General features: G+C 45.1%; 2 protein-coding genes across 16 annotated transcripts in view; one reads left to right on the forward strand and one right to left on the reverse strand.

The window, feature by feature from the left end:
* LOC102163798 (uncharacterized) overlaps nucleotides 1-21,101 on the forward strand; it is a 226,164-nt gene extending 205,063 nt beyond the window's left edge. For 2 of the 4 annotated variants that reach the window (XM_085005882.1, XM_085005881.1), the window contains 3 exons: nucleotides 3,491-3,673; nucleotides 5,912-5,989; nucleotides 14,566-16,471. The gene's annotated coding sequence lies outside the window, so the exon portion shown is untranslated. Of the gene's footprint in view, nucleotides 1-3,490; nucleotides 3,674-5,911; nucleotides 6,022-14,565; nucleotides 16,472-20,750 lie in introns of those variants that run through there. The other 2 variants (XR_014834296.1, XR_014834292.1) reach the window with 2 other exon arrangements.
* The window catches only part of BMPER (BMP binding endothelial regulator), a 247,149-nt gene continuing 226,047 nt past the window's right edge, over nucleotides 1,288-22,389 (reverse strand). For 8 of the 12 annotated variants that reach the window (XM_085005869.1, XM_085005872.1, XM_013990843.3 and 5 more), the window contains 2 exons: nucleotides 14,438-14,568; nucleotides 1,288-2,687 (listed from right to left, as the gene is read on the reverse strand). In XM_085005869.1, coding sequence (XP_084861995.1) covers nucleotides 2,506-2,687; nucleotides 14,438-14,568 — 313 coding nt within the window. In that variant the 3' untranslated portion in view covers nucleotides 1,288-2,505. The remainder of the gene's footprint in view (nucleotides 2,688-14,437; nucleotides 14,569-22,389) is intronic. The other 4 variants (XM_085005875.1, XM_085005870.1, XM_013990846.3 and 1 more) reach the window with 1 other exon arrangement.

Below are 22,389 nucleotides of genomic sequence, written 5' to 3' on the forward strand. Positions count from 1 at the left end.
AACTTTTTTTTTTTTTTTTTTTTCCCCTTTTTAGGGCCGTACCTGCAGCATATGGAGGTTCCCAGGCTAGGGGTCGAATTGGAGCTGCAGCTGCCGGTCTGCACCACAGCCACAGCAACACAGGATCCAAGACAGGTCTGTGACCTATGCCACAGCTCACAGCAACACGAGATCCTTAATTCACTGAGCGAGGCCAGGGATCCAACCTGCATCCTCATGGATACTGGTCAGATTCGTTGACCACTGAGCCACAGTGGAATGCTGACTGGAAAGGAATTTAAAGATATTCTGAAGGAATAAGAAAGAAGTCAACCAGGAGAGGTCAGCTGACTTCCTTACCCTCCTCTTTCAGAACAGAGGGGGGAGTAAACGAGATTTTGAGTGTAAAAGGAACTGCAAATTCTGCCTCCAATTACTGTGCAAGTAATCTCTCTAGTGGCAGAGTGTCTGGGCCTCCTGATCCTCAATCCTGCCCACACACTACAGTCTCTTCGTGTTTTAGAGAAGCAAAGTGTGGCCCCAAGTACTTAAACCATGTGGACAAGGTCACCAACCACACCTGGAGCCCGAGTCGCCTACATCAAAGCCCCTTCCCAGGTACAGCACGGAAGCACTGGCCACCTCGGGTCCCAGATACTGAGAGTGGTTATGACCCAAGCAGGACAATGACAACCACGTCCCTTGGTGTCCCAGGCAGTTGCTATTATACTGTGTAACTTATTCAGTTTATTCAAACAGCTGGAGATGCCCCAGTAAAAAAAAAATCCACATGAATCCTTTAGCTGTCATGAATACATGGAACAGGAACACCAGGGTTTCAACAAGCAAGAGCAATATGCTGTCACAACTTTGGAGGGTTATTGTTATCAATTAACAATATTCTTTATACAGATAAGTTATTGAGGGCATATAAAATATATCTAAATAAAGCTGTTAAAAATCAATGAACCTGGGAGTTCCCAGCGTGGAGCAGTGGAAACGAATCCGGTTAGGAACCACGAAGTTGTGGGTTCGATCCCTGGCCTTGCTCAGTGGGTTAAGGATCTGGCGTTGCCATGAACTGCAGTGTACGTCGCAGGCACGGCTCGGATCTGGCGTTGCTGTGGCTCTGGCGTCGGCCGGCAGCAACAGCTCTGATTGGACCCCTAGCCTGGGAACCTCCATGTGCTGCGAGTGAGGCCCTAAAAAGACCAAAAAAAAAAAAAAAAAAAAAATCAGTGAACCTGACGTTACCACAGTGTATGTATAAAATGTAACACAACACATCTTGAAATAGAAAACACACTGTTTTCAATCTTAAGCCCTTTATTTACTACAATGCAGAACATTTTATTTTTAGACATCAGTGGGTTTCGTTTTGTTGACATTTTCAGTTATTCAACTGAAAACAAATGTCAGGAAAATCACATGGTGACTAGTAGTAACTTAACAGGAAATGAGAGCAAGCGTGTAGACCATTCTTTGTTTGGACTGGTGTTAAATCAACCAATCAATAAAGCCTTTCTTTCTGTCAAATAATTAGGATCAATTCACGATTGCCAAACAGTGCTGGACTAGGAACTCTCTAGAAATAATTGAAAGCTCTCATTTTATACGTGGAATAGTCACAAAATGTAGATCACTTACTTTAGTTCATTGGATTTGCCCATCCTAAACTGCTGCGGGACTCAGAGAAATGGGAAATGTTGTCATACATTGTGCAACAGTTTCTTCAAATATCTGCTCATGCTCAATAAAACTAACAAGTCATCCAGGCACTCCATCATTTCAGTGGGTGACACAGAAGTAGACACATCCATCATACACACATATTTAATTAGGAGACTCAAGGATTATGCAAAGATGGCAAGAAATCATTTGATTCTTCGGTTCTGCTCTAGTGACAAATACATATTCCTTGGGAACAAGCCAATCAATTTTGGAAATAATATCAGACCATGACCCAGTGAAGTCTAACAGCCAACCCCTTGCTTTGCATGCTCCATTGGAGCCTGTGGCCAGTCCCTAGCCATCTCTCGCAGGCGTACAGTCCTTTCTTGGGAAGCATGAAATGCCCCTAGGTAAATCTGTCCTTCTCCTGAAAAACACACTTCCCACTCAACTGCAAATCTGGACTCAAAGCTAAAATTAATTCAGGCAGGCAATTTAGATTTCTTAGAAAACTTCCTTAAAAATGACAAATGTATGTGATGGTAAAGCCATCCAGTATGTCCGCATGCTGCCTTATTAAATTAAAAACACCTGGTCTATTTATACAACGTATTCAATGGCTTTCAGACTAGAAACAATACATGTCTTATAGCAAAAAATATACATATAATAATCCACCTATAGTTTATATAAATGATGAAATGTTTCTGAATATATCTATATATCTATATATGTACACATACATACTCTGTGTGTGTTTGCAGAATCAGCACACAAATACTGCAGTCTTTCATTGGCTCTTTCACGTCAGTGTCAAGGACACCAGGTTCAAAGTCTGAAGGAATGGAACAAAGGTCACCGCTGAGGACAAAGGACTGGCTTGATGCACCTTCCCTTATGAAGAACCAGGTTTGCTGGACAGTGACAACCGGCAACACATGGCTTATTGCAGGGACCAATTTCATTCCAGTTGTCACAGGTCTTGACACATCCTGGGCCACAGGTATCATACACCGCACCATGCTTACACTGAGTGGCTGAAAAAGATCAGGAGACGATGATGAGACGTGGGGAAATAGGTTAATTCATCTTCAGCCCGGTGCCATTCCCACAGGCTCGTGTCACTCACGGCACAGGTCTGTCACAGCACAGGTGCACATCTGCATCCTAACAAAGGAAAAGAAACCCCCAACATGCCTCAAACACTCTGGGAATCACCTGCACCTAGAAAAACAACATCAAAGATCCACCTGCTGGGCCAGGGAACTTCAAAATAAAACAAAATGAAAAAGCTTTATTCCCAGATAGGATCAAGGACGCATTAGTAAAGCTACAAGGAAATCCAGAGGGTTATTTAGGTATTGAGGATAATATGAAAAGTTAACTCCAAAGAGTCCTTCCAGCTATTGAGCTGTGATGAATAGGAATAATTTCTGCAAACACACTGATACTCAAATAAACAAGTGCACATACAGGGGAAAAAAACCTGCCAAGGATGTCAGAAACATGTGACACATTTTAAGCTAGTGACCATGTGTTGAATTAATCAATTTGAGACCAGTCAGAGCAAGAGTGGGGTCCAGCACAACAGAGAAAAATTGGATGTATGACCGGGGAGAGGGAAGAAGTTGGCTGGCTGGGTTGGAGAATATGAAGATGATGATGCAGCCAAATCAGAGCAATTTACTATCTTTGTTAACTTGGAGCTAAAATGATTTTGACAATATTCTGAGAGTTCCTGAAAATTCATGAAGAGATTTGTCAGGAAAAAAAAAAAAAAAACTGCCAATATTCTGGAAGTTTTATGACACATAGACTTTTCCATCTGTGTGATTTCCAGTGACAACCCAAGGGGCTACCTGTCCTTCTCAGGAGCAGGAATGGTGACGTGTGGGAAGGTAGAAGAAGGCTTCTTGAAGAACAGCAACAACCCAGCCTCCACCGAAAGCCGCTCTGAACAAAAGCAGGAACATCGGAAGATCTGCCTCTATTGTTCTTGACACGGGTTGCAGAATAATGCCTGGTGAGGTCACGTAAATGTAAAATTGAAAAATATGCGAAAAGAAAAAAAAAAAAAGGAGTTCCCGTTGCAGCACAGTGGAAATGAATCCGACTAGGACCCATGAGGTTGCAGGTTCAATCCCTGGCCTCGCCCAGTGGGTTAAGGATCCGGCGTTGCCGTGAGCTGTCGTGTAGGTTGCAGATGTGGCTTGGATCTGGTGTTGCTATGGCTCTGGCGTAGGCCGGCGGCTACAGCTCTGATTGGACCCCTAGGCTGGGAATCTCCATGTGCCACAGATGCCCTAAAAAGACAAAAGCCAAAAAAAAGAAAAAAGAAAAAGAAAAATATGGAGTCCTTGCTATGGCTCAGCTGTAACGACTAGTATCCATGAGCTCCGATTCAACCCCTAGCCATATGCTGCAGGTGCGGCCCTAAAAGGTAAAAAACAGACAAACAAAAAACCCTAAAAAACTAACCAAACAAAAAACCCCATCACATGTAATCTTACTGATTTCTATGCCTGGTTCACTCTCCCACTTTTCTGAGGTGTCTTCTCAAATGTAACTTCCTACTGAAAGTAGTATCCCCACATTCTCCACGTTTTTCCCTGTGTTTTTCTTCTTTCACGTATCACTACCCTTGTGACCATGTTTATTTCCTGTCTTCAGCACCAGACTGTCAGCTCCCCGAGGGCAGAGTTTTCATCTACAGAGGTGACCATTACACCTCTACCACTAGCACATTTTCTGGGACCTAGAAGGCATTAGGTGTGGCAGCCAGCCCTAAATGCTTGCTCAGTCAATGAATAAGTTGCAAAACAGACCTAATCACAACACAGGGGGCACTGGACATTTTCCATGTGCCCCCTCCAGATCCACCCTCTTCCCTCCTTTATCCTGCTCTGCATCCTGTGCTCTGCTCTGTGTTGACCTCTAGGAATGACCTCAGTGGGCTCCCTGGTGAATGGTGAACACCAGCAGGAGACTGGAGCGAAGGAGAAGAGTGAGGTCCAGGTCCTGTTCCCTTAGCAGTCTCCTTCTGGGGTCACTGTGGGCTGCCACACCCTCAAAGACCACTGCTCCCAGGTAGCAGCCTTCTCCACAGGGCTCTCTCTGTCCGCAAGTTCAGAGCCATCCCTTCCCCTGCCACTTTAAGCACAGAGGTGATAACAGCCACTCTGTTATGAGCCAAGGTGTGATATAATAAAAATAAGTATTTAATATTTGTCTCCAATTCCTAGCACACAGCTCCTAGAAAACTTACAAATCTCCAGAGTGACGAGTGTCTTTTGTATGCTGATAAGGACTGGTGGCCAGGGTCCCTAGATAGCTTCAGGATAGGGGCTAGTCGCCAGAAAGACCCCATGATTAGAGGGTTCGAATTTTCAGCCCCATCCCCTAAGGATGGGAAAAGGAACAGGATATTGAGTTAAGCACCGCCAGCCAGTGATTAAATCAATCACGCCCCCAAAGGGAAACTTCCAACAAGCCCCTAAATGACTAACATAACAAGGTTCACAAAGCTGTGGAACCTGCAGACACACTGAGGTCTGGGACAATGGTGTCCTCACTCCACCAGGACAGAAGCCCCTGTGCTTGGGGACCCTCCTGGACCTTACACTCTGTGCTTCTTCATCTGGCTCTTCGTAAGTATCCTTTATAATCAATCAGCAGAAGTACAAGTAAAGTGTTTTCCAGACTTCTGTGAGCCATCCCTGCAAACCAACAAGCCTGAAGGGGAAGGGGGTTTGTGAGAACACCTCTCTTCCCCGACTCTGTAGCCAATTGGACAGAAGTGAGGGTAACCCAGGGCCTCAATTCTTGATCTGAAGTGAGGGTATCCTGTGGGACTGAGCCCTTAAGCCTGTGGAGTCTGATGCTAACCCTGGGCAGGTAGTGACAAAAATGAATTGAATTTGAGCACACCCATGTGGTCTCCAGGGCGCTGGAAAATTGGATGGCGTGAGAGGAAACCCATTTGGTGTCACTTATATGGTGAGTCAAAACAGTTCAGTTCCGGGGCACTGGACGTGCCCTTGTCATTTCCCTTCCTCCTACTTATCCTGTTCAAAGCAGCTCATCTATGAAACGTACCTCGAATGAGTAATTTGATTGTGCTACTTGTTTCCTTCCTGGGTCCTAACTGATACAGAGGGAACCTAAGTAATTACTGCTTTTTAAGGCTACTTTCTCTAACGTTACCCCCACCGTGTACCTAAGAGGTCGTTTTGGCTTTTCATAATTTCCTTCTTTTCCTTAGGCTACCAGGAACTTCCGGTCGCCAAGCCAGTCCTGAAGACCCACCCTCTGCCTTGACCTGGTGTCATGATCAAGCTTGGTGAGTGTCACCACCATTCATCTCATCTTTCTGCCTTCTGGAATCACTTCCCAACCTTTCCTCCTGCCTCTCTTGTCTGGGTAAGATGTCCCTGAACCATATATTCAGAGCACCTGTGCCCACCTCTAGCTCTGCACTTAAAAGAGGAAATTATAATCATCGGCTCCCTTGTTCTCTCTTTCTCCAACTAAATCTGAGCTCTTTGAGGGAAATGCCGTTTTGGGTCTTGATTTTCAGAAGTAGTAGGTTTAACATGTAGAAGGGACTCAGGGCTGCCGTGGAATCGACGGCATAGATGTGTGGAGAGTGAGTGGGTGGATCAGCATAACTCATCCTCTACAGCTCTCGACTTCCGCTTTTCTGATAGCTCTCGACTTCTCATGGACCCCTTTCAAGTTCTTTTTTTTTTTCTTTCTCTTTTCAGTGACTAATAGAATACCGCATATACTGTACATGCCTTTCTACTTGGAAACATCCTAGCTGAATATCGTATTCACACACATAACTGTATCTGTGCATCCTTCTATTTTTATGGATCAGTGATGTTCAGACCTGGAAATGAGGATCCACAGAGAGCTCCCTGATGCCTGGACCCCTCCCCAGACCAATTAAATTAGAACCTCTGAAGGTGGAACCAGGTTATCAGTAATTTAAAAAAACAACACCCCCCCACAAAAACAACAAAAACCACCTCTCAGCATGGTTGATTGGATGGTGCAGCCAGGTTTGAGAATTGGTCCTATAAACTGTTCTCACAGTCACGCTCAGTTGCTGTAGTGACTCTCAGCGTTCCAGCAAAGGAGAGGCCAGCTGATATTTCCAGAGTGGAAGTGGGTGCACAGTAGGAGCACAATTTCCCATCTTCCTCCACCTAAAACCCCTCGGGAGTGCTCCCCCAGTCCCAGGGCAGTCGCCTGGTGATGATTTAAGGCATCTGCACCAGCACCCTTAGCCCACCTCCCTCCTGCCCCTGCTCCACACTGGCACCCATCCTTAACTTGCCATTTCTGCTTTCTGACCTGTCTCCTCTGGGAACTTGCTCTATCGTGTGTCCTTCCTGCACAGTAATCTCCTGCTCTCTTGGCTCCACCCTCCACATAGTGGAAACATTTTCAGATCAACACTAATCTCTAACAAAAAATATTCCCTAAAATCTGACTTTTTACCTCTGAGCTTCATAGAGAAGTTTACAGTCATTTTATCCAGTTCGAGCGTCATGAATGACCAATGGTGGCCTGTCTTCCCCACCTACCCCTTTACCCAAGCAGTGGCCGCCAACATTTTCCATCGTGGCCATGGCCATGGACATCCCCGCAGGCCCCGTTCTTCTCTGATCACGCCACAAAATATTTGGTCTTTTGGTCCATTTTATGACACTGCAATCTCTAGGTTCTTTTGCGAACTTCTTGCAAACATCTCTCTCTAGGGCTTCTTTGCCTACCCTGGCACTAAATATTCAAATGTCCCCCATGATTCTTCCCAATATTGTCTTCTCTTCAATCTCTTTCCCTTCCCTCTCCCCCTCCCTTCCCCTCTCTCTTCATCAGTCACTATAGTATTATCTCTAATTTCCAGTCAAAGAACTCTGAAGTAGGCGCTCTTGTCATGGATAAGCGGTTAACAAAGCTGACTAGCATCCATGAGGATGTGGGTTTGATCCCTGGCTTCGCTCAGTGGGCTAAGGATCCAGCGTTGCCGTGAGCTGTGGTGTAGGTCACAGACGTGGCTCGGATCCTGTGTTGCTGCGGCTCTGGCATAGCCGGTGGCTATAGCTCCAATTGGACCCCTGGCCTGGGAACCTCCATATGCCCTGAGGGTGACTCTAAAAAGCCCCACCCAAAACAAAACAACAAAAAACAAAGAGCTCTGAAGTCAATTATCATCATTTCGGATGTTCTTTCCAAACTAAGCATTTTCCAAATCTTAATTCCAAAATGTCACTTCCTTCAAGTAGCTTCCTGGATCTCCCCAGGATACACTTCCCTCCTCTGCATCCCACAGCACAGTTCACGTTGCAGTTATTTGTTTTAATCCCCCAATTACAGTGCAGCTGTAGCCCTTAATCAAAGATGCTCGCAAGAGTCTCCTGAAGATCTTTGAAAAGATATATATTCCTTAGCCCCTTCCCCAAGGACTCTTGCTCTGTGTCTTGGGTAGCTGTAGAATTTAAAGACTCCAGGGGTCCTTAAAACAAGCACCCCTGCTTGAATAGCGTCAACCTCAGAGGCTGAGGCTCCTGAGGGCAGAGTCTTCCTCTTCCAAGGCCCAAAGCTCTGGCCCAGGGCCAAGCACAGAGGAGCAGCTTAATAAATGCTTGTGCCTGTTGGATGATGATTTAATCTTAATGACGTTCTATCCATCATCCTAGTTCCCAATGTGGATTACATCTGGCTGGCTTGAGTTCATTTTCCACGCTGCTGCTTCCAGAATGCCTCCTTCAACTCACTCTTCCCTCCAGATGCTTTGCTCCCCTTCAGATCTTGCAAAGACCCCATCTAGCATGAAAACTCAACTGAATTTCCCCTTTCCCAGACCTGTTCTTTCCTTTTCCCTCCTTCTCCTGTAGACGTGCACTCTCTCACGTCTTTTCCTCTCTCTGACTCTCAAATCTTTCTTCCAACTCTGCCACTTAATCTTCCACAGCGCCTCTGTGACATCTTACCTTTGACTACCGAACGCTGATACTTCCCTTACCTCCTAGGGGTAGAAAGCAGAACACAAAAAATGAAGAACTACTAGGAAAAAAAGAAGTTATTTTTCACCATCTCCATTCGATTCAAATTAAATCGATAGACATCAACTGAGTATCTACCATGTAGTGGGCATTCTCTTAGGCCAGGGAATCAAATGCAAATCAGACATTATTTCTGACCTCCAGCTACAGGAGCCTGGGGTCACAACCAAACAGATGATATACAAACAGATTCTTAATTAAGTGCAAGATGTGCATATTAGACAGTGGGAACAAGTACAGTGGGAGGAGGAAGAGAGAGCCCTCAACTCAACCTTCCTGGGGTAGGGACCCAGGAAGACCCTAGAGACCCACCAAGGTCTTAAAAGGTGAGCAATCACTGTCAGACCAACCATGGCAGGAAGAGTTTCCCATGTGCAGAGAGCAGCTGGGAGCAAAGGCAGGATGGAGGTGACAGCAACAACAAGCATCCATGACCCAATCAGAAAAGGAAGGAGCCCAGGCTTGTTGAGGAAGGGAGCTCACGTTCGAGAGGCAGAGTGGGCAGAGACAAAGGCACAGAAGTGGGCAGGGCTGTAAGCTTTAGTGAGGAGGAGCCTTGAAAGGGTTTTAGCTGGGGGATGACATGATTAAATCTGCCACCCAACCGGCACAACCTTTATTATTATTTTTTCTCTTAATCTTTTTTAATTTGGCAAACGTCTCTCCATCATCGTCGTCATCTGGGCCTCCGCAAGAACGCTGTCCATTCATGTTTTCATGTTCTCTTCACTCCCTGCCTCTCAGCGGGGGCCCTGGCCCCAGGTCTCTAGGATCATCCAAAAGTTGGGCCAGTTGCAAACAAAAGCAGTCCGCCCTCATTACTACCCGGCAGTATTACATGGCAGTCCTGGGAAATTCTTTTTTTTTTAATAATTATTTTTATTTTTTTCCATTACAGCTGGTTTACAGTGTTCTTTCAGTGTCCTACTGTAACAGCAAGGTGACCCAGTCACACATACATATACACATTCTTTTTCTCACATTATTATGCTCCATCATAAGTGACTATAGTTCCCAGTGCCATACAGCAGGATCACATTGCTTATTCATTCCAAAAGCAATAGTTTGCATCTATTAACCACAAATTCGAGTCCTGGGAAATTCTTACAGCCACGCAAGAAAACGTACATCAGGAGCTGCGTCTGCTGTTTGTTCTCCCACCGAGCACAGGTCAGAATTTCCTTATGCTTTATTTCCTCCTTGAGATCGCTGGGGAAGTTGAGTGAGGGCAGGGCTAGGCTCCGGGGTGGGGAACTTCAGAGAGACCATGCCCTGAGAAGCAAGTGGGCAGAAATGCAGGCTTATGTACAGTGACCAAGGCTCCAGAAGGTGCGGGGAGGGTGACTGCTTTTGTTTGCAACGGGCACAGCTCTTAGACGATCCTAGAAAGTTAATCCTCACTTGGACCCTGTTTTACCCTTTGGTGAATCCATTTTTTGTTTTTTTCAGACTTATAACAGGCAAACAATACTTTTTTACAACATAAATGTGATTTGATTTGCACATATTCATTTGAAAAGGATTCATTTGATTGAATATTAAAAAAAAAATACAGGAAGCTACCCCAATAGTTAAGGTTTACAAGTATTTATTCTCAAGGGGTCCCAAAAGTGGCTACTCTGTAATGTGTTTGAGTGGCATTCTGTGTGACTTTATGTGGTACCCCATAAAGGTGCTGAGTGTGGGCTTTATCAATACATTCAATACCCGCAGATCAGTGCCCTCTGGAGCTCAGTGGTCCCCATGCCCCCCTACTGGGTGCTGAAGGTCACAGTGCTGCCTTTATCTTGAAGCCTTTATAGGAGACCCAAGTCAGCCAAGGAAAAGCTCTGTGTGTATAAGTAGAGCAAGAGCTGCTGCAGAGAAGGGGCTAGAATCACCTGGAGTTTGTAGAGTCAAACAAGGAGCAAACTGCTCCCAGAACCCAGCAGATGAGTGGATGTGCTGCAGATACACACACCACTTTGAATATCCCAGCATTCTTCCCACTTATAAAATGTATTCCTGAATATGTAGCGGCAATTATAGGGTCACATATTGGGAGGGTGGCAGAAAATCGGCTAAGGATGGCAAAGTAAGATGCAGGAACAGTGTGACTGGGCCACCTTGCTGTACAGCAGAAAACTGACAGAACACTGTAAACCAGCTATGATGGGAAAAAATAAATAAATAAATAATCATTTAAAAAAAGAGATGTGGGAACAAGATCATAGCAAAATTCCAGAGTCAGAAGGTACCAAGTAACAAGCATCGATGATAAGGACCAAGTGAACTGTTTCTATTTCATTTCTAGTATTTGTCCTACATAACAACTATCTCGATAAATTAGTTGATACTTAGATAAATCTACAAAGAAATATATACCCATATTTAAATATATTTTTCTACAGTGCACCTGCATACGTGTGTTCTCATAATAATTAAGAACAAGGGCTCTAAGGCAAATCGACCTAGGTTTGATTTCTAGCTTTCTTTCTAGCTCTGTGACTTTTAGCAAATTACTTAAATATTCTAAGCCTTAATGTCCTTCACAGTAAAATGTGGGTAATAGAATGTTACCATATAGATTATAGTGGGAATTAAATAAGAAAATGTAATATGAAATGCTAGTAGAGTCCTTGGGGCAAAGGAGCTGCTTAGAAAATAGTACATATTAATATAAATAGTCATCATGAAACTTTCATAGACCTTCACAATAGCTCTCCACACATTGTATTGTATTTGGTAATTCCATACTAAAGTGGAGTTTCATTAATCCTTCTTGCCACAGCCGGCGGGTGTATACTTTGTGTTGGTAGCCACGATAGTGCTAAAATCCAGCCTAACCTTGGAGATGTCACTTGTTCGTTCATTGTTTCTTGCCTGGCTGGCTTTTTCTTTGTTCAACTTTCAAGCTTTTTACTCTGGAAAATTTCTCTTCTCTCTATTAAGTGGCCTTAAGTGCTGTTTTAAGTCATAGGATCTGAGAGCTAAAAACAAGAATATTCTTACAGTCTTCAGTATTCCAGATGAATCGAACATGAATCTACTGAGAGATGCTGCATCTCTCTGTAAATACCAGCTGTCAATCTGTGGAGGTTCAGAGAGAGAGAGTGTGTGTGTGTGTGTGTGTGTGTGTGTAAAAGGTCCCTGCAACCAATCATTGACAGAGCTATACTTCACTTCAATGGCTCCACTAATTTTAAGTGGCAAATGGAACCTCTCAGAAGCCGTATTCCTTTTCCATTAGGAGAGTAATTTTAGCTGCTTAGACTCAGTCCCTGAAATCAGGATCCTGGGGGGAAAAGTGTAGTCCTCAAATGCATTGGGTGCACTGAACTGGTGTTGAATGTAGCTCTGTGCCAGGAAGGGGGGCCTCATATATTCTGTATCTGATACAGTCCTCATCATAGCACCACAGCTAATAAAACAAAGTTCCGCTGAGCCCGGCATCACACCGACACGAAGGGCTAGGGCTTGAGTTCATGTATTTTATTCACTTTCTGGTAGATTCAAGGGAAGGAGGACTCAAAATAGAGAAAAGGGGGCAGGCATAGTTAAGGCGTGCTGCAAGGACCCAGTTTTCCAAAACCCTGCCTTCCTACACTATCCCACGCTGATGTGTTAGGTGGGAGGTAAGCCATTTAGTCTCACGTTTCAGGAGCCTCAGCCACACCTTAATATGAGTTATTTTTACCAAATCAATACTCCTCTGGGAAGGGCAGCATCGATAGAGAGGCATTCTTGCCCTGGAAGTGAACTCCAGTATAAAGATGGACTTGGGCTTGCAGAAGAGAAAGCAAATCCCAAAGGGAAGTCACAAGGACATAAGGGGACTTGAGTACTTTTTAAGGACACAGATTAGTCACTGAGTCAAGCAGTGGCTGGAGGAAGCTTTAGTAACCCCTGAACACTCGTCACCCCATTCCCACAAAGCCACTCAAATAAGCATACAAATTAGCTCAGTGGTTTCAACTCTGCCTGCAGGTCAGAATCGCAGTAGAGGTTTCAAATGATACCCAAAGCCAATGAAAGCAGGTATCTGGGCATGGGGCCCAGGCATAGTTTTCTGGTTTATTTTTTAAGCTCCTAGAGCGGGTCCAGTGTCCAGCCAGATGGAGACCTATGATCTAGGTGAACACGATCTCCATGCACTGAAAATACAGACTCAAGGCAATCCTTCTTGAGCTCTCTTCCAACCAGATGACAGCTCCTGCCCTCCGCCAAGGCAGACCCTCTCGAGTTAGCAGTGCTGGGAACTACCTCTCCCAACATCAGGGCTAAGGTTTTTAGGATGAGTGTAGAATGCTGCAACCCCAGTCTCTTCATTCTAGGCAAATGTGGTCCTTTACAGAAAAATATTTGCCAAGCCTTGAAGTAAATAACCTTCAGTCATCGAACCTTCAAGTCTAAATGAGAGCAGCAGTTACACTGACCGAGTATCTTCTCTAAGCTGAGCCCTCCTCTAGATGTTTCACCGACACATCATGAGGCGTCTAACTCTACAGAGCAGATATCTAGCATCTCTCCTCTTCTTCCTCCGTACACTCCCTCCATCTTAATCCAAGACACCAGCATTCGTTTCATCCCATCTACTGCAACAGCCTCTTGCCTTCGATCTCGCCCCATTCAATGTAATCTCCACACGGTAGCCTCTACACAGGGTGACCATTGGGAAGCAGAAAGAGGCTTACTTAAAGCCCATCAGTGGCCTCCATCCTTCTTGGAATAAAAGCTAAGACCTGCAAAGTCCTGCATGATCCAACTCTGGCTTCAACTCCTCTCTTGTCTTGTGCTCCTCTTTCCCTTGCCCACCAAGCTCGAGGCATGGACTCCCTTCCGGGTTGAGATTGTGCTGTCTTACTCCCGCCTTATGGCTACCACATATGTTTCTTCTGCATAGAGCTCTTGTCCTAACCCCCTTCCGTCCTTCAATGCTTGGCTGGACTATCACCTCCACAGAGAAGCCTCCCCTATTCACCATCGAAGTAGCCAACTGTTTGTTTTCTCTTGCTCTGCTCTCTTTGCTTCCTTCCTTCATCATATTTAGCAAGTATTTACTGTAGAGTTGCTATTTTTGCCTGATTCTCCCATTGGGCTGCCAGCACCTCAATGACAGGGAGCTTATCTCATCTCTTATAGTCACCGAAGTCCCCACAGTGCTTTGGTGCCTGGTTCTTAGCCACTTTGTAAGAAATATTTCTTGGATGAACACAAAAGTCCATTTTATAGATACCAACTAAACTAATTAACTTGCCTGAGATCAAAGAGCTATAAGAACTATTATAGCAATCTGTCTCTCTGAGGGAAAAGAACATTCTTCTAGGGTTTGTATAACAACCTCTCTTTCCAAAAAAAATCACACTTATCCTGAAGACCTTAAATGACTGTGATTGTCCTGAATCTCCTTTGCTCCCCATGGAATCTAAGCCACAGCTGCGATGTCCAAGTGCGAAGCACATCCAGCTGGGGGTTGAGGTTAGGAGGATTTTGCAACAGTGGAAATCCTGAAATTGTTCAAATGTGCCTGTCGCAAAGTGTGGCTCTTAAGTGCTTTCTATCCTGCCCAGTGGGAAGCGCCTGTGTTTTATCAAGTTGAAATCCAGTCGGACCACTGATAAGATGTCCCTTTGGCCAAGGGGGCATGTGACTGTTCACATCACCAAGTCACTCCTAGGGCTACCTTGGGCACTGGAGTGAGTTTCTGATGTGTGCATCCGCCGGGAACGTCTCACCTGCACAGGTCTGCTGAGGCTCCCAGTGCACGCTGATGCCTTCCCTCTGGCAGGCCCGGGTATAGGCCAGGAATGACTCGCAGTAACAGTTTTTATGAACTGGACATTCACACATGTCTGTCACGCAGGACCTAGGGGACCCAACGGAAAGAAGTGAACATTCAAAAATATCAAATTATCAAGTGCAACTCTTAGAAGAGGAGTGGTGGGTGAGTGAATGTCAAAACTTGACTGGACATTGAAACTTGCTATTCAGATTGGAAACCTAAAATTATATAAACATTCTGTGTTAGACCTTACTGGATACCTCTGAATAATGTGATATTAGGTTCACTCTCTTCTCGATCAGGACTGTCCAAGAGAACCTTCCATAATGATGGAAATATTCTGTTATCTCCACTGTCCAAAGTAGCAGCCATTAGCTGTATCTGGCTACTGAGCGCTTGGAACATATACAGCGTGACCGAAGAACCCAGTTTTTTTATTGCTCCCCACCCCCGCCCCAAGGCACATGGAAGGGCCAGGGATTGAATCTGGGCTACAGCTGCAACCTATGCCACAGCTGCAGCAACACCAGATCCTTTACCTCAATGCACCAGGCTGGGGATTGAACCCGCACCTGCATAGCAACCGGAGCTGCTGCAGTCAGACTCCTAAGCCACTGCACCACAGCAGGAATTCCAAGAACTGAATTTTTTATCTGACTTAATTTTAACTAACTTAGATGTAAATAATCACATACACCTATTGGATACCACATTGGGAAGGCAACTCTTAGAATATAGCCCTATGAACGGTGCTGTCATTGTGCGAGTAGCTCTGACATATGAATAACAGGTTCTACTGCAATATAACTCAAATAGTGACCAACTAGATGAAACCACAAACTCTCCTGGCTTTCTGAAGACACACAATTAGGATTTATTTTTGAAATATTTTAGAATCTCAGTCTTTAGAACATGCAGTAACAGATTCCAAATAGAGCAAGACTTTTGGGTCCCTAATTAGACGGAAAGATAAAGGGGACTGAGTCAAAGTCTCTGTCACTTAAGTTTAAATATGGAAATGATGGGTTTGGACATAAAGAGAACGAAAATATGTTTAAAACACAAACTAATAAATTTTCAAGTACGCTGACCTGGAAGACATAATAACAACCTTACATTGGTAGATGATAGTCCCGTTTACAGAGGGCTTTCATATGCAGTCTGTCCCCGAGCGCTAAGTGGGACTTGGCACAGTCCCTGTTTTATAAATGCAAAGGTCATCTTACAAATGAATAGATAAGCCCAAGGTCACATTAATAAGTGACAAAAGAGTAAATTAAATTATGACTCCTGACACCACCAGCAAGTTTACTGCCTGACATTTCTGACTTAACATTTTATGCAAGATGCCCAAGATTAATAAAACCAGAATACCCTTATTGTTTTTAATACCCTGTTCAGCAAAACGTCTTCCTTATCGAATCTAACTCAAGGCTGAAAGCCAAAAAATAATATTCAGGATCTTGACGTGATCAGGACATGGTCACCCAATGCTAATATGTGAGCACTTCCTCTTGGCTGGGGGACACGTGCAGACACCTGACCACAGAGAGTGGCCAGCAAGCTCTGCAGAGAAGCCGGGGCACTGCCTGCTCTAACCAAGAATTAAATGGCAGAAATGATGTGAAAGGATCAGTAGACTCCCCGTGTACCCTCAAAGTTATTACATTTCAACACTCAAGGGCACAGCCTTGGGAAATGAGAACTAAACTGGAACAAAAGAGAAACAGATCAGAAACGTCAAGAGCTCTTTCATTTCATCCAAGGAGAGACCGTTTGATGCCTGACACCTAAGATATAATAATCAAGATAGAAAAACGGCTCTCTCTTCTCTCTGTAATAATCACGGCTGTATTTCTTAATACCCTCTCCGCTTGTATTACAGAAAACCTTTCCAATATCAGACACACATGTTGTGTCTTTACATTCATGTGGAGCCTCCCAGCTTCCAAGAAAAGCCAAATAAAGCCTATCCTTAAAACAGCCTCTAAATGTCTGAGCATGAACCTTTCTCAACAGTGTTTCCTTTGTTGTTTCGGTTGTCATTTCAGACTAACCACACCCGCCACATTCATGCTCAGGCGACAGAGCAACATTTTCGACTGCTTGGGGCCTCTAAGCCACCTGTCACTCATCCTCTTTCCTGGCCCAGAGGTTTAGGTCTCTTGTGGTTGTTCACAGCTCCCACTGCCATGACATGGGTGGGATGGCACCTTGCGGGCCAGGTAGAACGATGGCACTTATGTGAAAAAGACCTCAACAGGAGATGCGTCCTCTGGTTTGAAAGAAGGACGAAGGTAATTCTGTAAAATGGTGTGGACAGTCCACAAACAAAATTTAATTTGTTTGTGTGAAGGTATTTTTGGTGAATGTGTTCCTTCTTTTCTCTTTATTTCTACCGATTGTCCTTTGAAGCCATTTACACAATTTACACCAAATTAGGGACAGCTAAGTTCACTTCATAGAGAATGCTGAGCAAAAACGGTGCAAGCGCATTTTTAATCATTGCTACGTACACATACTCCACCCCAGCAACCGACTGCTCTGGGCCCTCAGAAACAATCAACGCTGTATCTACACTTCAACACTAAGGAAGATTTGAGCTTCTATTACTTGGCGCTCAAGAAAAACAACATCTGAGGGAGAAATGTTTGTCAAAGTCAGCCCTTGACTTGAAATATACCACATATTTTTAAAGGCTTGAAAGATGTGTTTTGTCACAGAAGTTAAAACTATAAGATGTCTTTTTTCACTTGTCAAGTTGATTTTTACACAAAGTTGTGCCCAGGGTTTGTGAAAGAGTGGAGAAATACAAGGTCCCTACTCTGCTGGCAAAAGTGTAAAACTGCGAGCCCATATGTTGAGCATGTTGCTCCGCTCAGCTTTTACATGAATTATCACATTTATTCTACACAGAACCAGATATGAGGCAGGTCCTGTGACTAGCCCACTTAGCAGCTGGAGAATCAGAAGCTTGGAGATGATAACACCTTGCCCAGGGTCACACGGCTGATGACAGATGTGGAACTGCAAAACCCGGACTGTAACTCAGGTCGTTCGAATCTCAGCACCCATATTCATAATAACATTTGACGGCCCTTCTGGAGAGCAATTTGACGATGCGTATACATAGCCATATCCTTTGACAGGGAAATTCCACACCTAAGGAACTAGGAATGCATTTGGACAAAGACTTGATGTATAGGGTTTTCATCACCATGAAAAGGAAGAAAAGAAAAGGAAAATGAAAAAGAAACAACCTAAATTCCTTACACTAGGGGCCTACTTAAATACCTGTAGTGACCTCAACCATGAAACATTCTACAGACATTACAATGATGTTTAGGAAATACATTTTAAAACACGAGGAAAGAGTCAGGAGGAATTCATTGCAAAAGAGAAAAACTTGTGTGGTTATACACAGAAAACAAAAATAACTGAAAACTGGGGTGTTCCCGTCGTGGCGCAGTGGAAACAAATCTGACTGGGAACCATGAGGTGGTAGGTTCGATCCCTGGCCTCACGCAGTGGGTTAAGGATCTGGTGTTGCCGTGAGCTGCAGTGTAGGTCGCAGACACAGCTTGGATCTGGTGTTGCTGTGGCTGTGGTGTAGGCCAGCAGCTACAGCTCTGATTAGACCCCTAGCCTGGGAACCTCCCTATGCCATGGGTGTGGACCTAAAAAGACAAAACACACACACAAAAATAATAATAACCGAAAACAGATATGCCCTAATGTTCACACCAGTCAACTCTGAGTGACTAAACGCTGTCTCTCTTTCTTTTCCTCCATGTTTTCTACAATGAATACACATCACTTTTCTAAAATGATAAACAGTATTTTTTTAAACAAGAAAAAGAATAACGTAAGTCATAGTACCATTTATTTTATTTTTTATTTGGCCGCATCTGCGGCATATGAAGGATCCCAGGCTAGGGGGTCAAATCAGAGATCATAGCTGCCGGCCTACACCAGAGCTACAGCAACACCAGATCTGAGCCTTGTCTGTGACCCACACCACAGCTCACAACAACGCCAGATCCTTAACCCACTGAGTGAGGCCAGGGATCAAACCTGCATCCTTGTGGATACTAGTCAGGCTCCTTAACCAGTGAGCCACAATGGGAACTCCCATAGTAACATTTAAATTCAAATCTAGGAACTAGAGTGAGAAGATAAAGAATAGGAAAAAATTAGTTTAAATTTGCAGATCTTAGTTATCAACTATTTCTCCAGCTAAATCATTCCAATCTGTGTGTTGGAACCCTCCTGACATAGGCTGTGATTTGATTCCCTCTGTGTTATCCTCGGATTCTCACCTCATTGATCTACTGATGCTGTAAACTTGACAACCAGACAGATGGAATGGATAACGGAATAACTGTGCATGCTTCTGCTGGTTACAAAGGAATTTATGAAAAGAATATAAAAGCATCCTCAAATGCCCTTCACATTTCAGGGAGGGGCAAAACGACTGCTATTCAAATACTCACTTTGTGTTTATCACACTTAATAATTCAGCCCAAGGAAAAATCGAATGTATGACACAGTGGAGTTGAATTTTTATATGCTAATGGAAGATGACTGTCCTTTCCTTAGTCAGTATGCACGAATACTCTACATGTATATTCATTTTACAGAATAAGTAGCAGAATGTTATCACTCTTAGCAGTTACTGAGATTTATGGCTTTGGTTTCTCTGCTTTGCTGGCATTATTCTGTCAGCTACATTCTGTTTGATGCTGCGTTCTTGGTCAGGAAACACAGCTGCCCATTGCTGTGGGACAACACAGACTGTGCTGCAATTGAGCTCTTCCAGAAATACTCGGCAGGCAAAGAGCACTGCCTGGGCAATCCCTTTAAAGTATACTTTAAAGGAAGGAGCCCTTTTTTTTTTTCTTTTCTTTTTAGGGCCGCACCCTTGGCATATGAAGGTTCCCATGCTAGGGGTCTAATTGGAGCTGTAGCTGCCGGCCTACACTACAGCCACAGCCACGCAGGATCCGAGCCACATCTGTGGCCTACACTGCAGCTCAGGGCAATGCCAGATCCTTAACCCAATGAGCGAGGCCAGGGGTCGAACTGGCGTCCTCATGGATGCTGGTTGGGTTTGTTAACCACTAAGCCATGGTGGGAACTCCCCATAGGAGCTTTTAATTAATGTATCTAGAAATGCTTTTCTGATGTATCCCCCGTGCTTCTGGCATCTTTCTTAACAGCAGAGGGGAGCAGGCTGGACTCTTGCTCCATAGGTTTTGCACAGCTGCATGGTGCAGCGATATAGAAGAGAGATGATGCCAAGAGCTACGGCAGGGTCCTGAAGGGTTGGCGCTGTGCTGGCCAGCGTTACGTCACACACCAACTGCCTCCCTTCTCTAAATCTTTTATGTAAGTGGGCTCTGTTTCAGTAAGACCCTGTGGAAGCCACAAAACCCAGTAGAGTGTGTGTATCAGAACCCATCTGTGGTCCGTTCCCTCCCTGGTGGAAATACAACTTAACACAACTGATCTTCAGGGGAGTCTTCCTCATTTTTTCCCCCCATCCGGTTACAATCACTGTCTCCTACAAAGTTCAAAGACTACAGCTGCTGGCCCACAAGGAGCTATTTAAATGGAAATGTAAGTTAACTGTGATTAAAGTTTACTGAGTTCCCGTTGCGTCTCGGCGGTAATGGTAATGGACCTGACTAATATGTATGAGGATGTGGGTTCCATCCTTGGCATCACTCAGTGGGTTAAGGATCTGGCATGGCCATGAGCTGTAGTGTAGGTTGCAGACATGGCTCAGATCCCACATTGCTGTAGCTGTGATGTAGGCCGGCAGCTGCAGCTCTGATTCAACCCCTCACCTGGGAACCCCATATGCCACAGGTGTGGCTATAAAAAGACAACAAAGGAATCAAGCTCACTGCTGCTATCTTACTGGGAATCTACAGAGAAAGTTCAAATTTCCTGGCCTCAAATTCAAGGTCCCTAGTGATCTAGCTGCCCCCCCCCCCACACACTCATTTTTTAATCCAGTCAGAGGGAAAGTCTCATTAACCCCAGGCTCCCTTCTGTCTTGTTATTCCTGCCTTGACTGTACCTCCTTGAATTTCCCACTGGAAACATCGGGTGCCTCTCCTTTAAGACTCAGTTCTCATTCCTCCGTGGTGCTCCCTGAGCGGCCCAAGAAAAGTATCCTCTTCCTACTGGGTCTTGTCCCCTGCACACCTTTCTTCCTGCGCAGACCCTCTGAATCCTAATCACCTCCTTCCCTGTTTCAGGGAAAGGATTACATCTCACCCAGCCAGCCAGGCACTGTGCCTTGAACCTGGCAAGCACTCCGAGTGGATGAGAATGGCCTGATAGCCCTCGCGCAGCTCCACAGGGCCAGACAGTTGCACATCAGTCTCCGAAGGGCATCGAGGCCCTCCTCTGGCCCCCTCACTGGCCCCTGCCTGACATGGCCATGGCGTGGGGGCTCCCGGCCACAGCCACCTCGGAACTAAGCTGCTTCTACAAAAACCTTTCCTCTGGCATTTCTGTTCTGAACTTCCTGCACTCCTCTCCTGTATCCCAGAGGATTTCTTTTTCATAATTTAATGAACGGTGGAAAAAAGGATTTGATGAGAGAATCCTGTGTTCGGGACATATTTGCAGAAAAGCATATATTCAACATGGTAAGAACGACCTATAGCAGCTCTTCGTGTTATTAAAAAGGCAAGCCTCCAATCCTGCTAAAATCAAAACATCAAACACCTCTCCGCTTCCTAGCAACAGCATGCCGTGTGATTTTCCCTCTGCTTTTTCTGGCACGAGGGTCATCCTGCCAGAGAAAAGCAAGTACTCATGACTGTGCGACCCAGACCCAGGACTGAAGGGCAGATATATGAACCACTGGGAGCCTTCCGTGCTGCTTCTGGGAGAACAGAGGGGCAAGCCTGGAGGGACCAGCTGGCTGGGAGCTGGCCAGAGCTTGGGCTTACCCTCTGTCACCAGGAAGGGTCTCTGGCTGGGGCCATGTCGTTCAGTCTGGAGTAATTGCTAGAAGGGGACAGGAAGATGACTAGAAAACCAGCCTGGGGTCCTGGGGCTTTCCCTGCTCTGTGTTTCAGGAAAGTTCACTGAAGAAGAGAAGGGCATCTTAGGCTTGTTAATGCCTGGGAATCAATGCGAAAGGGGGATGGGAAGGGCTACAGGAGCCGGAGCCCTGAGCTGGTGGACAGAGTAGGTTTAGCTACCAAGGGACCATCTCAAAATTCACATACATTTTAACCCTTGAAACTCTGCCCTGACCTCCCTAACCTGAGTTACATGGAAGGAACGAGAATGAGCAGCCGCTGTTAAGAGGGAGTAGCCATGTCACATTATGTCTAAGAAAATCATTCCAGACATAACTCAGTAGTGGCTACTACCTCTGTTCCCCTCAATACCACATGGACACCCTTTTATTTATTTATTTATTTATTTATTTATTTATTTATTTTGTCTTTTTGCTATTTCTTTGGGCCGCTCCCGCAGCATATGGAGGTTCCCAGGCTAGGGGTCGAATCGGAGCCGTAGCCCCCGGCCTATGCCAGAGCCACAGCAACGCGGGATCCAAGCCGAGTCTTCGACCTACACCACAGCTCACGGCAACGCCGGATCGTTAACCCACTGAGCAAGGGCAGGGACCGAACCCACAACCTCATTCAGATTTGTTAACTACTGCGCCACAACGGGAACTCCAGTTTTTTGTTTCTTTGTTGTTGTTGTTGTTGCACCCTTATACTTCTACAAAACACAGTGCTCTGACCTACGGATCAGGGCTCAACGATTCAATAATGTGAAACACGAGGGTGCTTTATGGAGTTGTTAACGAGAGGCCAGCCCACAGAGCCAGCCAGGAGGGAGTCCCTGCAGCTCCCGCCAGAACCTTCCTGG

This window comes from Sus scrofa, chromosome 18, assembly GCF_054392235.1.
Source record: "Sus scrofa isolate SSC_HxYL_T2T_F1_AM1 chromosome 18, Sscrofa_HxYL_maternal_Yorkshire_Landrace_v2.0, whole genome shotgun sequence".
Taxonomy (NCBI): Eukaryota; Metazoa; Chordata; class Mammalia; order Artiodactyla; family Suidae; genus Sus; species Sus scrofa.